The 15990-nt window shown below is 50.6% G+C and overlaps 1 protein-coding gene across 2 annotated transcripts in view; it reads left to right on the forward strand.

Annotated features, from left to right (window-relative positions):
- Positions 1–5643: 5643 nt before the first annotated feature.
- NALF2 (NALCN channel auxiliary factor 2) overlaps positions 5644–15990 on the forward strand; it is a 126479-nt gene continuing 116132 nt past the window's right edge. For both annotated transcript variants that reach the window (XM_073600768.1, XM_073600769.1), the window contains exon 1: positions 5644–8103. In XM_073600768.1, coding sequence (XP_073456869.1) covers positions 7339–8103 — 765 coding nt within the window. In that variant the 5' untranslated portion in view covers positions 5644–7338. The remainder of the gene's footprint in view (positions 8104–15990) is intronic.

A 15990-nucleotide genomic window follows, 5' to 3' on the forward strand; every position in this document is an offset into this window, starting at 1 on the left:
AGTAACACCCCTCCTGTATTAGAGCGCCCCCACTCTGCTCAGTAACACATCTCCTCTATTAGAGCGCCCCCACTCCGCCCAGTAATGCCCCTCCTGTATTAGAGCGCCCCCACTCTGCCCAGTAACACCGCTCCTGTATTAGAGCGCCCCCACTCTGCCCAGTAACACCCCTCCTGTATTAGAGCACCCCCACTCTGACCAGTAACACACCTCGTGTATTAGAGCACCCCACTCTGACCAGTAACACCCCTCATGTATTAGAGCGCCCCCACTCTGACCAGTAATATACCTCTTGTATTAGAGCGCCCCCACTCTGCCCAGTAACACCCCTCCTGTATTAGAGCACCCCCACTCTGCCCAGTAACACACCTCCTGTATTAGAGCGCCCCCACTCTGACCAGTAATATACCTCTTGTATTAGAGCGCCCCCACTCTGCTCAGTAACACCCCTCCTGTATTACAGCGCCCCCACTCTGCTCAGTAACACCCCTCCTGTATTAGAGCGCCCCCACTCCGCCCAGTAACACCCCTCCTGTATTAGAGCGCCCCCCACTCTGCCCAGTAACACCCCTCCTGTATTAGAGCGCCCCCACTCTGCCCAGTAACACCCCTCCTGTATTAGAGCGCCCCCACTCTGCCCAGTAACACCCCTCCTGTATTAGAGCTCCCCCACTCTGACCAGTAACACACCTCCTGTATTAGAGCGCCCCCACTCTGACCAGTAACACCCCTCCTGTATTAGAGCGCCCCCACTCTGCTCAGTAACACCCCTCCTGTATTAGAGCGCCCCCACTCCGCCCAGTAATGCCCCTCCTGTATTAGAGCGCCCCCACTCTGCTCAGTAACACCCCTCCCGTATTAGAGCGCCCCCACTCTGCTCAGTAATACACCTCCTGTATTAAAGCGCCCCCACTCTGCCCAGTAATATACCTCCTGTATTAGAGAGCCCCCCACTCTGCCCAGTAACACCCCTTGTGTATTAGAGCGCCCCCACTCTGACCAGTAACACCCCTCCTGTATTGGAGCGCCCCACTCTGACCAGTAACACACCTCCTGTATTAGAGCGCTCCCACTCTGCCCAGTAACACCCCTCCTGTATTAGAGCGCCCCCACTCTGCCCAGTAATACCCCTCCTGTATTAGAGCACCCCCACTCTGACCAGTAACACCCCTCCTGTATTAGAGCGCCCCCACTCTGCCCAGTAACACCCCTCCTGTATTAGAGCGCCCCCACTCTGCCCAGTAATACCCCTCCTGTATTAGAGCACCCCCACTCTGCCCAGTAACACCCCTCCTGTATTAGAGCGCCCCCACTCTGCCCAGTAATACCCCTCCTGTATTAGAGCGCCCCCACTCTGCCCAGTAATACCCCTCCTGTATTAGAGCACCCCCACTCTGACCAGTAACACCCCTCCTGTATTAGAGCGCCCCCACTCTGACCAGTAAAACACCTCCTGTATTAGAGCGCCCCCACTCTGACCAGTAAAACACCTCCTGTATTAGAGCGCCCCCACTCTGACCAGTAACACCCCTCCTGTATTAGAGCGCCCCCACTCTGACCAGTAACACCCCTCCTGTATTAGAGCGCCCCCACTCTGACCAGTAACACCCCTCCTGTATTAGAGCGCCCCCACTCTGCCCAGTAACACCCCTCCTGTATTAGAGCGCCCCCACTCTGCCCAGTAACACCCCTCCTGTATTAGAGCACCCACCACTCTGACCAGTAACACCCCTCCTGTATTAGAGCGCCCCCACTCTGACCAGTAACACACCTCCTGTATTAGAGCGCCCCCACTCTGACCAGTAACACCCCTCCTGTATTAGAGCGCCCCCACTCTGACCAGTAACACCCCTCCTGTATTAGAGCGCCCCCACTCTGACCAGTAACACCCCTCCTGTATTAGAGCGCCCCCACTCTGCCCAGTAACACCCCTCCTGTATTAGAGCGCCCCCACTCTGCCCAGTAACACCCCTCCTGTATTAGAGCACCCCCCACTCTGCCCAGTAACACCCCTCCTGTATTAGAGCGCCCCCACTCTGACCAGTAAAACACCTCCTGTATTAGAGCGCCCCCACTCTGACCAGTAACACCCCTCCTGTATTAGAGCACCCACCACTCTGACCAGTAACACCCCCTCCTGTATTAGAGCGCCCCCACTCTGACCAGTAACACACCTCCTGTATTAGAGCGCCCCCACTCTGACCAGTAACACCCCTCCTGTATTAGAGCGCCCCCACTCTGACCAGTAACACCCTTCCTGTATTAGAGCGCCCCCACTCTGACCAGTAACACACCTCCTGTATTAGAGCGCCCCCACTCTGACCAGTAACACACCTCCTGTATTAGAGCGCCCCCACTCTGACCAGTAACACCCCTCCTGTATTAGAGCGCCCCCACTCTGACCAGTAACACCCCTCCTGTATTAGAGCGCCCCCACTCTGACCAGTAACACACCTCCTGTATTAGAGCGCCCCCACTCTGACCAGTAACACACCTCCTGTATTAGAGTGCCCCCACTCTGCCCAGTAACACCCCTCCTGTATTAGAGCGCCCCCACTCTGACCAATAACACACCTCCTGTATTAGAGCGCCCCCACTCTGACCAATAACACCCCTCCTGTATTAGAGTGACAAAAGTCTGGCTGTCACCCTATAGGACAAGAAGGGTGTTATCTGCGGGGTCACCAAGAGAAAATAAAGAGGAAAAAAGAGTGAAAATGAACGCAGCCACCACATCTGAGGTCATCTACAATACTTTCCCATTTCATTCCAGGATATGCTAAAAATTCTCAAACAACTAAAGAGATGAATAGTTGCTACAATTATCTGCTACATTTATTTTTGTTACACTTTTTTTGTTACAAAGTTGCTCCTTAATAATCCAATAGAAGCTCCAGAGAAGATCGGAGGTCACCATGGAATGAAGAACGTGTGGAGGGCTTGTTCCTGGGAATCCTCATAGATCCCTCATGGTATTGATGGTCCCTGTAGATTCCCCCCAGCTGACACATGCTTCACATGTACAGACTGGTTTTTAATTCATAATCCAGAGATTGATGCAAGCATTGAAGCTATGGATCCCTGGGAGGGGCTGCTGGGGGTCTCTGGAAGGTTTCTCCCACCATGGGGTCCTATGGAGGTGGATGATGACTCCATAGGATTCTATGATAGCTGTGTGTTAGGAAAAATACACATAGAGCCCTCATTGCATTAAAGCAGCCTATAGATGTCCCAAAGCAGACACATGCTTCACATGTACAGACTGGTTTTTAATGCATATTGCTGAGACTGATGCAAACCTAGCAGCTGTGGATCCCTGGAAGGACTGCTGGGGGTCTCTGGAAGGTTTCTACCCCCCCCCCCCCTCAGGGTCCTATGGAGGTGGATGTTGACCCCACAGGGTCCTATAGATGTGGATGGCAGGTCTGGCAGCTGATGACCACCAGTCTCATCAGCTGAAGGAGCCCCTAGCTGCCCCCCACAGGCCACAGCAGACACATGCTACACATGTACAGCCTGGTTTTTAATTCATTATCCAGAGATTGATGCAAACCCTGCAGCTGTAGATCCCTGGGGGGGGGGGGGGGGGGGGTCTGGAAGGATTCTCTCCCCATAGGGTCCTACAATTAATGTGATGTGTGTTAGTTGAAATGTACATAGATCCCTTATTGCATTGATGGTCCCTGTAGATGTCCCCCAGCAGACACATGCTTCACATGTACAGACTGGTTTTGAATGCATTATGCTGAGACTGACGCAATCCTTGCAGCTGCAGGTCCCTGGAAGGGCTGCCGGGGGTCTCTGGAAGCCCCCTCATTGGGTTCTATGGATGTAGATGTCAGGTTTTGCAGCAGATGATCAGTCTCACCAGCTGAAGGAGCCTATAGATGCCCCCCAGCAGACACATGCTACACATGTACAGCCTGGTTTTTAATTCATAATCCAGAGATTGATGCAAGCATTGAAGCTATGGATCCCTGGGAGGGGCTGCTGGGGGTCTCTGGAAGGTTTCTCCAGCCATGAGGTCCTATGGAGGTGGAAGATGACTCCATAGGATTCTATGATGCCTGTGTGTTAGGAAAAATGCACATAGAGCCCTCAATGCATTAAACCAGCCTATAGATGTCCCCCAGAAGACACATGCTTCACATGTACCGCCTGGTTTTTAATGCATATTGCTGAGATTTGTAGAAAACCTTGCAGCTGTGGATCCCTGGGAGGACTGCTGGGGGTCTCTGGAAGGTTTCTACCCCCACAGGGTCCTATGGAGGTGGATGGCAGGTCTTCTTCCAGCTGATGACCACCAGTCTCATCAGCTGAAGGAGCCTCTAGCTGCCCCCCACTGGCACAGCAGACACATGCTACACATGTACAGCCTGGGTTTTAATGTATAATGCTGAGATTAATGGGAGGGCTGCTGAGGGTCTCTGGAAGCCCCCCATAGGATCATATGGAGGTGAATGGCAGGTTTTGCAGCAGATGCCCAGTCTCACCGCCTAAAGCAGCCTATAGCTGCCCCCAGCAGACACATGCTACACATGTACAGCCTGGTTTTGAATGCATTATGCTGAGACTGATGCAAACCTTGCAGCTGTGGGTCTCTGGAAGGGCTGCTGGGGGTCTCTGCAAGCCCCCCATTGGGTACTATGGGTGTAGATGTCAGGTTTTGATCAGTCTCATCAGCTGAAGGAGCCTATAGATGTCCCCCAGCAGACACATGCTACACATGTACATCCTGGTTTTTATTGCATCATGCTGAGATCGATGCAAACCTTGCAGCTATGGATCCCTGTGATTGCTGCTGGGGGTCTCAGGAAGCCCCCACCCCCCACCCCATAGGATCCTATGGAGGTGAATGGCAGGTTTTGTAGCAGATAAGCAGTCTAATCGCCTAAAGCAGCCTATAGCTGCCCCCAGCAGACACATGCTACACATGTACAGCCTGCTTTTTAATGCATTATGCTGAGATCGATGCAAACCTTGCACTTATGGATCCCTGTGATTGCTGCTGGGGGTCTCAAGAAGCCCCCCCAAAGGATCCTATGGCGGTGAATGGCAGGTTTTGCAGCAGATAAGCAGACTCATCACCTAAAGCAGCCTATAGCTGCCCCCAGCAGACACATGCTACACATGTACAGCCTGATTTTTAATGCATTATGCTTAGATCGATGCAAACCTTGCAGCTGTGGATTCCTGTGATTGCTGCTGGGGGTCTCAGGAAGCCCCCCCCCCCTCCCATTGGGTCCTATGGATGTAGATGTCAGGTTTTGCAGTAGATGATCAGTCTCACCAGCTGAAGGAGCCTATAGTTGCCCCCATGCAGACACATGCTACACATGTACAGCCTAGTTTTTAATGCATTATGCTGAGATTGATGCAAACCTTGCAGCTGTGGACCCCTGTGATGGCTGTTGGGGGTCTCCTTCCTCCCCCCATGGGGTCCTATGAAGGTGGATGTGAGGTCCTGCAGATGATGGTTGTAGAAGCTGACTCATGAAATGGGGGGGTTTGGGGGGGGGGAGAGGGCTGTACAAGCTGAATGGAGGAGATGAATGAAAGCAGCCTGCTACATAGTGAATGAAAGCAGAAGGAGGGGAAGGGAAGGGGGTGGGGAGGGGGGAGGGGACTCCTTTTAATAATCATATAAAGAAAGAAACAGTTGCATAAGGCAAGGAGGGGAAGAGGGGGGGTGGGGGGAGGCTGTGCGCGCTCCCGATGCTCCCGGGGCCGCGCGTTTGCTCGTGCCGGCGCCCCCCTCCGATCAATTTCTCAAGGTGTTCTCTCCTCGGCTGAAGATGGCGACAGATTAAATATTGGGAGATAAAAAAAAAAATAGAAGAAGAGGGGGAAGAGCTGGGCCTGGGAGCACCAGGGGAGGAAGAGGAGGCATGGGAATGGTCAGCCTCAGCCTCAGGATGCCCCTGGAGCAGAAGAACAATGCCCACCAGAAGAGGAAGAGAAAACAATAAGAGGGCCCCTTCCACACTGCGCAGCCCGGTGGCCGGAGATGGTCTGGCGGTTGGTCACAGGGGGATGTTCACACCTGGATCTGCTGTAGGTTCATAGGGGGGAGGGTGGGGGGACGTGCATGGCTTGTCCCCTGCATCCCCTGAGGACTTCTCCTTGATGGACTTTGCCCCGGGGGTGACTCTTTCTACAGGGAGGGGGGTCCTTTTTTATTTTCTTGGTTCTGCCAATATTGCCTGCGATGGCCGACTATTGAGGAACCCGGGCAGGGGCGGGTAGGGGAGGGGAGCTCCCATTCCTCCGTCCTTTATCCTTCCATCTCTCCATCATCCCTGGTCCATCTCTCCATCCTTTATTGGTCCTCCTCTCCAGCATCCCTGGTCCATCTCCCCATCATCTCCCCATCCCTCATCCTTCCATCTCTCTAGGTCCCTCAACCAGTCATCTCTTGCTGGTCCTCCATCCTTTATTGGTCCATCTCTCCAGCATCCATCCATCCCTCAACCAGTCATCTCTTGCTGGTCCTCCGTCCTTTATTGGTCCATCTCTCCAGCATCCATCCATCCCTCAACCAGCCATCTCTTGCTGGTCCTCCGTCCTTTATTGGTCCATCTCTCCAGCATCCATCCATCCCTCAACCAGCCATCTCTTGCTGGTCCTCCTCTCCAGCATCTGTCCATCTCTCTATCATCTCCCCATCCTTGATTCATCCACCTTTCCATCCTATATTGGCCCATCTCTCCAGCATCTATCCATCCCTCAACCAGCCATCTCTTGCTGGTCCTCCTCTCCAGCATCTGTCCATCTCTCTATCAACTCCCCATCCTTGATTCATCCACCTTTTCATCCTATATTGGTCCTTCTCTCCAGCATCTATCCATTCCTTAACCAGCCATCTCTTGCTGGTCCCTCTCTCAAGCACCTGTCCATCTCTCTATCATCTCCCCATCCTTAATCCATCCAGATCCTATCCTATATTGGTGCATCTCTCCAGCATCCCTCAACCAGCCATCCCTTGCTGGTCCACCATTCTTCATTGGCCCATCTCCTGCTGGACCATCATCCTATATTGCTCCATCTCTCCAGCCTCCAACGGTCTCTTGCTGGTCCATCATCCTTCATTGGCCCATCATCCATCTCTAGTTGGTCCACCATCCTCCATTGGCCCATCATCCCTTATCTGTCCATCTCCCTGTCCATCCATTCCCCCCCCCCCCTCCCCTGATGATGCCCCTCTCTGCAGGCCCCCTCACTAGAGGCAGGTGACATTGCTGGTGCAGGGAACCCACCACCGCCAACCTAGGAGAAGAGGAGGGGGTGGGGGGGTGGGCAGAGACTGACAGCACCCGAATTCTCCCACCCCCCTGAAATATGATCAGGGGGGCTTGGATGCATCCAAGGGAAGATGAGGCCGTCATAAAGATCTGCTGGGAACCCCGACGCATCGACAAACCGTGTGCCGACTCCGAGAGGGCTCAGAGATGGCGATTGTCCCTTGCCTCTCTGCTCTTCTTCACCGTCCTGCTGTCTAACCACCTCTGGCTGGTCTCCGCGGGGGCCAGGGCGAGGGGTAACTTCTCCTACAGCCACCAGGGCAACTCCAGCTGGCTCTCCGCGCAAGGCTTCCCTGGGGGTGCCAGGGGGTGCTGGGACAACTTCCTAAGCAATTTGACCAAATCTGCTGCTCAATCTCCGCATTGCACTGGTGCCAGGGTCTCTCACCTGGACACTGCCTGCACCAAATTGCAAAGACATCGGGGCTCTGGTGGCCCTTCCTCCCCCAGGTCCCATTCCCCTTCCTCCACTTCCTACAACCAAAAGAGGAACTTTTTGAAGGCTTATTTTAACAATTTCACTCTGTCCTTTTGTGATACTTACACCATCCTGGACCTGCTGCTGGGGATGTCCAACCCGGACAGCTTGAACTGCAGTCTGGAGAACCTGATGGAGGACTTCATGGAGACCGCTGCGGCCTCGTCCTCCCTCACCGATGACGAGGTGTGCAACAGCTGCATCCAAGCCTACCAGAGACTGGACCAACATGCTCAGGAAAAATATGAGGAGTTTGATTTTGTGTTGGACAAGTACCTGCAATCTGGGGAATACTCTGTCAGGTCCTGTGTGGGAGAATGCAAGGTAAGGGGGGAGACTTGGGATGGACATCCTGTGCAAGGCCAAGCATGAGCATGTGACTGCTGTGGGGCCCAGAGGATTTATGAATAGCATGAGTTGATGGCAAGTTTGGAAAGCTCTTTATGATTGCTTGGAAAATATTTAGTACTCTGTATTAGAGGGGCAGGCATGGGGGCCTTTTGGGATTTAGTGGCCTCAAGATGTCTGATGGGACCCCTACATAGAGTCAGGTGGTCAGGAGACATGCAAAAGTTATCATTTCCTAACTGTTCTCCTGGTCTACATGGTGTCAGTCAATGGTGACCTTCTTCACTTCATGGCTTCCTTAATTTCTTCTTGACACTGGACGCTGGAGGTGGATAAATACTGGAAATAGGATGAGTGGATGGCAAGTTTGGAAAGCTCTTTATGATTGCTTGGAAAATATGTAGTACTCTGTATTAGAAGCAGGCATGGGGGCCTTTTGGGATTTAATGGCCTCAAGATGTCTGATGGGACCCCTTCATAGATCCAGGTGGTCAGGTGAGGTGCAGAAGTTATCATGTCCTAACTGTTCTCCTGGTCTACATGGTGTTAGTCGATGGTGACCTTCTTCACTTTATGGCTTCCTTAATTTCTTCTTGACACCGGACGCTGGAAGTGAAGGGGTGTCCATTGACAGGTCCCAATTGCGTATTATGGACTGTGAGAGACATCAAGGCACACAATGATCCATTCTATACATAGTAAATACTTGTTTGTTTTTAGGCATTCATTGAAGTTGAGGTAGATTGTCTTGAATGTGACTACTGCAGGGCCCAGGAGCACAGTAAGGGCCCAGAGGATAAATACTTTGAAATAGGATGAGTGGATGGAAACTTTGGAAAGCTCTTCATGAATGCTTGGGAAATATTTAGTATTCTGTATTAGCGGAGGACATGGGGGCCTTTGGGATATAGTGGCCTCAAGATGTCTGATCGAACCCTTTCAGGGTCCAGGTGGGCAGAAGTTATCATGTCCTAACTGTTCTCCTAGTTTACATGGTGTCAGTAAATTGTGACCTTCTTAAGCTTTCTTAATTTCTCCTTGACACTATTTGGGCCCGAAGTGAAGGGGGTGTCCATTGTCAGATCCCAGTTGCATATTGTGGACTGTGAGAGACTTCAAGGCACCTAATGATCTATTTTATCGACAGTACATACTTGTTTGTTCTTGGGCATTTATCAAAGTTGAGTGGGGGGGGCAAATTTGTTCTTGCATGTGACTAATGCAGGGCCCACGAGCACAATGGGGCCCATAGGATTTATGAATAGGATGAGTTAATGGAGAGTTTGGAAAGCTCTTTATGATTGCTTGGAAAATATTTAGTATTCTGTATTGGGGGGAAGACAGGAGGCCTTTCAGGATTTAGTTCCCTCAAGATATCTGATGGGACCCCTTTATAGGTCCAGGCATTTTGAAAATATGTAGTTTGGGGATTTAGTGGCCCCAAGATGAAGGACTGGTAGATGCTGGGACCCTTCAAATTTCCAGGTGCTTTGAAAATATATAGTTTGGGGATTTAGTGGCCACAAGATGACGGACTGGTAGATGCTGGGAGCCTTCATAGGTCCAGGTGCTTTGAAAATATATAGTTTTGGGGATTTAGTGGCCGTAAGATGAAGAACTGGTGGATGCTAGGACCCTTCATAGGTCCAGGTGGGCAGGTAAGGGGCAGAAGTTATCATGTCCTAACTGTTGTCCTGGTCTACATGGTGTCAGTCAATGGTGACCTTCTTTACTTAATGGCTGCCTTAATTTCTTCTTGAAATCGTTTGGGCTGGAAGTGAAGGGGTGCCCATTGTTGGACCCCAGTTGCATATTATGGATTGTGAGAGACTTCAAGAGACCCAATGATCTATTCTATACACCATAAATACTTGTTTGTTCTTAGACATTCATTGAAGTTGAAGGGAACAAAATGTGTTCTTCCAAGTGACTATTACAGGGCCCAGAAGATAAATACCATAAATAGGACAGGTGGATGGAAAGTTTAGAAAGCTCTTTATGATTGCTTGGAAAAAAAACGTAGTATTCTATATTAGGGGCAGACTTGGGGGCTTTTTGGGATTTAGTGGCGACCTTTGTCACGTCATGGATTCCTTCATTTCTTCTTGATACCATTTGGGCTGGAAGTGAAGGGGGTGTCCATTGTCGCACCCCAATTGCGAATTATGGACTGTGAGAGACTTCAAGGCACCCAATGATCTAATCTATCGACAGTACATACTTGTTTGTTCTTAGGCATTAAGTTGAGGGGGGTTCTCACATGTAACTGCTGTGGGGCCACAAGCACAGGGGGGACCCAGACGCCGTATGAATAGAATGAGTGGTTGGCAAGTTTGGAAAACTCTTTATGATTGCTTGAAAAAAATGTAGTATTCTGCATTAAGGGCAAGCATTGCATTGACAGGGGCCTCAAGATATCTGATGGGACCCCTTCAAAGGTCCAGGTGAGCAGGTAAAGGGCAGAAGTTATCATGCCCTAACTGTTCTCCTGGTCTACATGGTGTCAGTCAATGGTGACCTTCTTCACTTCATGGCTTCCTTCATTTCCTCTTGACACCATTTGGTCTGGAAGTGAAGTGGGTGTCCATTGTCGGACCCCAGTTGCGTATTATGGACTGTGAGAGATGTCCAGACACCTAATGATCTATTCTATACACAGTAAATACTCGTTTGTTCTTAGGCATTCATTGAAGTTGAGGGGAGCAAAATGTGTTCCTCCATGTGACTACTGCAGGGGCCAGAAGCACAGTGAGGGTCCAGAGGATTCATAGGTAGGATGAGTGGATGGAAAGCCTGGAAAGCTCTTTATGATTGATTTCAAAATATTTAGTATTCTGTATCAGGGCATGCATGCTATTTTACAGGGGCCTTTTGTCTGCCAAGATGTCTGATGGGACCCCTTTATAGGTCTAGGTGCTTTGAAAACATGTAGTTTGGGAATTTTAGTGGCCCCAAGATGAGGGACTGGTGGATGCTGGGATCCTTTCATAGGTTGAGGTGGACAAGTAAGGAGAAGAAGTTACCTAACTGTTCTCCTGGTCAACATGGCGTCAGTCAGTGATGACCTTCTTCCTTTCATGGCTTCCTTAATTTCCTCTTGACGTCATTTGGCTGAAAGTGAAAGGGGTGTCCATTGTTGGACACCAGTTGCATATTTTGGACTGTGAGAGACGTCAAGGCTCCCAATGATCTATTCTATACATACCCTGTATCCCCGAAAATAAGACCTAGCGTGATTGTCGGTGATGGCTGCAATATAAGCCCTACCCCCCAAATAAGCCCTAGTTAAAGTCCTTGAAGGTCTTATTTTCAGGGTAGGGCTTATTTTTGGGGAAACAGGGTAGGGCTTATTTGGAGGGTAGGGCTTATATTGCAGCCATCACTGACAATCACGCTAGGTCTTATTTTCGGGGAAACAGGGTAGTAAATACTTGTTTATTCTTAGGCATTCGTTAAAGTTGAGGGGACCCCTTCATAGGTTCAGGTGGGCAGGTGAGGGGCAGGAGTTACCATGTACTAACTGTTCTCCTGGTCTACATGGTGTCAAGCAATGGCCCCCCCACACTCACTTCCTGCCCAAAGTGCACTGAGACTTGCACATGGCTTCTTCCATTTCTTCTTGACACCATTTGGTCTGGAAGTGAAGTGGGGTGATCACCGTCAGGGCCCTAGTGGCGTATTATAGGGTATGAGAGATTTTAAGGCACCCAGTGGCTATTCTTCACCTGCAGTGATATAATCTATACACAGTACATAGATCTTTGTTCTGTTGCATTGATTGAACTTGAGGGGCCGCAAAATTTGTTCCGGCAGGTAACTGCCGTGGGGCCCAGAAGAATAGTGGGGTCCCAAAAGATTTATACAGGCCTTTGAATAGAATGTGTGTAGATGGAAAGCTTGGAAGGCTCTTTGAAAATAGTCATTTTGGGATTTAGTGGCCCAAGATGAGAGACTGGTGGATTCCGGGACCCCTTTATAGGTCCAGGTGCTGCTCTCTTTTGGGGAAAGCAAGGGGCAGGGGCAGTGCCAGGACAAGGTCATTTAGAGCCCAGGGCCAAACTGAGCCCCCACCAAGATGCATGAGCATTATGTGTCAGCAACCCCCCCCCTAAATACCCCCCACTAATCTGTATGATTACCCCCTCCTCCCAGTACAAATCTGGGCCCCTACTGAAATCCCCCCTCCCAGTACAAATCTTTGCCCCCCCCCAATCCCCCCAAGCACAAATGCCCCCCCCCCCCAAAAATAATCATACCTCCTAGCACAAATTCTCTACCCCTAAAATGTCCCCTTCAAGTACACCCCCCCACTCCAGATCCCCCTCCTCCCAGTACAAATCTGCCCCCCTGCTGAAGTCCCCCCTCCCAGAACAAATCTTTGCCCTATCCCTTAAATCCCTCCCAGCACAAATGCCCCCCCCCAAAAAAACAATCACACCTCCTAGCTCAAATACTACCCTTCAAGTACACATCCTCTCCCCCCACTCCAAATCCCCTCCTCCCAGCACAAATCCCCCCTCCCCCCATTCTGACCTCCCAGCATAAATCCCCCTTTCCCCCCAAATTTCCCTTCCTAGCACAAGTAAGGGTCCCTTTAATCATTCCTACTAGCACAGATCTCCCCCCAAAAATTATCCCTCCTTGCACAATCCCCCCGCCATATCACCTCTTCTAGCACAAAACCACCCATTCCCCCTCCTAGCGCAAATCCTCTTCCCCCATCCCTACTCCCAACACAGATCCCCCTAAATCACCTAAACCCCACCTCCACCCCAATCTCCCCACAACGCGCTCCCACCTCACATGATACCACAGTGCCCAGGGCAGCCGTCCCTCGTGCCCACCCCTTGTCCTGACCCTGGGCAGGGGTTATCATGTCCCACCTGTTCTCCTGGTCTACATGGTGTCCGGTAATGGTCCCCCTCTTCATTTCTTGCAGACCTGCAGTTGGATTTTCCATCTCCTGTTGACACCATGTGACCTGGAAGTGAAGAGGGTGGTCACTGTCGGACCCCCGATTTCACATTATGGACATTGGGGAACTTCAAGGCAGCTAATGACTATTGTTTTTCTGCAATTATCTATCCTTACCCAGTAAATGTTTGTTTGTTCTCAGACATTAGTTGGGGCAAAGGGGGCCTTTAAACTGGATGTCAAGCCAAAAACGACAACTTTGATGCGGCTTTACACTCTTTGGATCAAAAGTCGCATCAAAGTAGTGCAGGAACCTTTTCAAGGACTTTCTGGATGGCACTGACAGTCAGAACAGACAGGACCATGATCCGGAACTTTTCACGATACGCAGAGATGTGCTACTCTCAGCCAATGAGGTCCGGGTGACCATGTTTCGCCCGAGGCCATGGTCCATGTGAATTAGGCAGAATTCCAGCCCTGCTCCTCCTGGAAATTCTAGTTACTGGCCTGTCTCTGGTTTTAGTTGTTTCTGAGACACTGATCTGGAAAAAACATGCGGCCAATAAACTCCTGATCTACTAGTCCCAGCGATATGTTCCGGGGAATCAGTGCTGACAGTTTTTGGCACAAAGCCTCCAGAGAAGAGAGGAACACCTCATCCTAGTGCCCCTTTCATCTAATACTTCCTGTGCCCGTAAAATTAACCATCATTGTAAGCCCGATGCTAACCCCCCCTGTAACCCCAACAGTATCCACTCCTGTAACCCCAACACTAACCCTCCCTGTAACCCTAACACTAACCCTCCCTGTAACCCCAATGCTAACCCTCTCTGTAACCCAAAACTAACCCTCCCTGTAACCCCAACACTAACCCCTCCTGTAACCCAAAACACTGTCTGTAACCCCAACACTAACCCCTTCTGTAACTCCAACACTGACCCCCCTGTAACCCCAACATTAACCCCTCATGTAACCCCATCACTAACCCTCCCTGTAACCCCAATACTGACTCCCCTTGTAACCTCAACACTATCCCCTCCTGTAAATCCAACACTAACCCCTTCTGTAACCCCAACACTGACCCCCCTGTAACCCCAACACTACCCCCCTGTAACCCCAACATTAACCCTCCCTGTAACCCCATCACTACCCCCCCTGTAACCCCATCACTAACCCCTCCTGTAAACCCAACACTAACCCTCTCTGTAACCCCAACACCAACCCCTCCTGTAACCCCAACACTAACCCTCCCTGTAACCCCAACACTAACCCTCCCTGTAACCCCAACACTAATCATCCCTGTAACCCTAACACTAACCCTCCCTGTAACCCCAATACTAATCCTCCCTGTAACTTCATCACTAACCCCTCCTGTAAACCCAAAACTAACTCTCCCTGTAACCCCAACACTAACCCTCCCTGTAACCCCAACACTAACCCTCCCTGTAACCCTAACACTAACCCTCCCTGTAACCCCAACACTAACCCTCTCTGTAACCCAAAACTAACCCTCCCTGTAACCATAACACTAACTCTTCCTGTAACCCCAACACTAACCCCTCCTGTAGCCCAAAACACTGTCTGTAACCCAAACACTGACCCTCCCTGTAAACCCAACACTAACCCCTTCTGTAACCCCTTCTGTAACCCCAACACTAACCCCTTCTGTAACCCCAACACTAACCCCCCTGTAATGCCAACACTACCCCCTGTAACCCCAACATTAACCCCCATGTAACCCCATCACTAACCCCTCCTGTAACCCCAACACCCTCTCTGTAACCCCAACACTAACCCCTCCTGTAACCCCAACACCGACTCCCCTTGTAACCCCAAAACTAACCCCCCTGTAACCCCATCACTAACCCCTCCTGTAAACCCAACACTGACCCCTCCTGTAAACCCAACACTGACCCCTCCTGTAACCCCGACACTAACCCTCCCTGTAACCCCAACACTAACCCTTCCTGTAAACACAACACTAACCGTCCCTGTAACCCCAACACTAACCCTCCCTGTAACCCCAACACTAACCCCTCCTGTAACCCCAACACTAACCCTCCCTGTAACCCCAACACTAACCCTCCCTGTCACCCCAACACTAACCGTCCCTGTAACCCCAACATTAACCATCCCTGTAACCCCAACACTAACCCTTCCTGTAACCCCAACACTAACCCTCCCTGTAACCCCAACACTAACCCTCCCTGTCACCCCAACACTAACCGTCCCTGTAACCCCAACATTAACCATCCCTGTAACCCCAACACTAACCCTTCCTGTAACCCCAACACTAACCCTCCCTGTAACCCCAACACTAACCCTCCCTGTAAACCTAACACTAACCCTCCCTGTAAACCTAACACTAACCCTCCCTGTAAACCTAACACTAACTTTCTTCATCCTAACCTTTTTTTTGGAATATTCATCTCTCCCAGCACAGCAGAATTCCACGACGTGACTTAGATTTTCCTAAGACCACAGAAAGCCACGCAGCTAGCATTTTTAGAAGGAGGTCAACACCAACAGCCCACATATTTTTCCCAGTACAGATCTTCATAAATCCTATAAATGATCTCTTGTAAAGAAGTTTTTATTACATTCCGGGAAGGATATTGTATTTCAGGGCAGCCCAGTCCTTCCAAAAAAACCTGCTACATGGCTTTATTTTCCCAATTCCGGCTTCTCTGGCCCGGTATCTCCTGTGATCATTGGGGACAATGCTAACTGCATGGTAGGATATGAAAATATTCTGGACACCGGCGTTCCGTACATCAGCCCAGCTGCTCATGATGGGAGCCAGCTTAGGCTGGTCACCGGCCAGGAACTTGGATTTCTCTGAGGTTTCAGCTCTGGAATTGTTGGAAGGATTCTCGATATATATTATATAGTGAATAGGATAGTGTAGCTTTCATGAATTGTGATAAAACCTCGATACCCCGTAGTGAA

The sequence above is a fragment of the Aquarana catesbeiana genome, linkage group LG09 (assembly GCF_042186555.1).
Source record: "Aquarana catesbeiana isolate 2022-GZ linkage group LG09, ASM4218655v1, whole genome shotgun sequence".
NCBI classification, from domain to species: domain Eukaryota; kingdom Metazoa; phylum Chordata; class Amphibia; order Anura; family Ranidae; genus Aquarana; species Aquarana catesbeiana.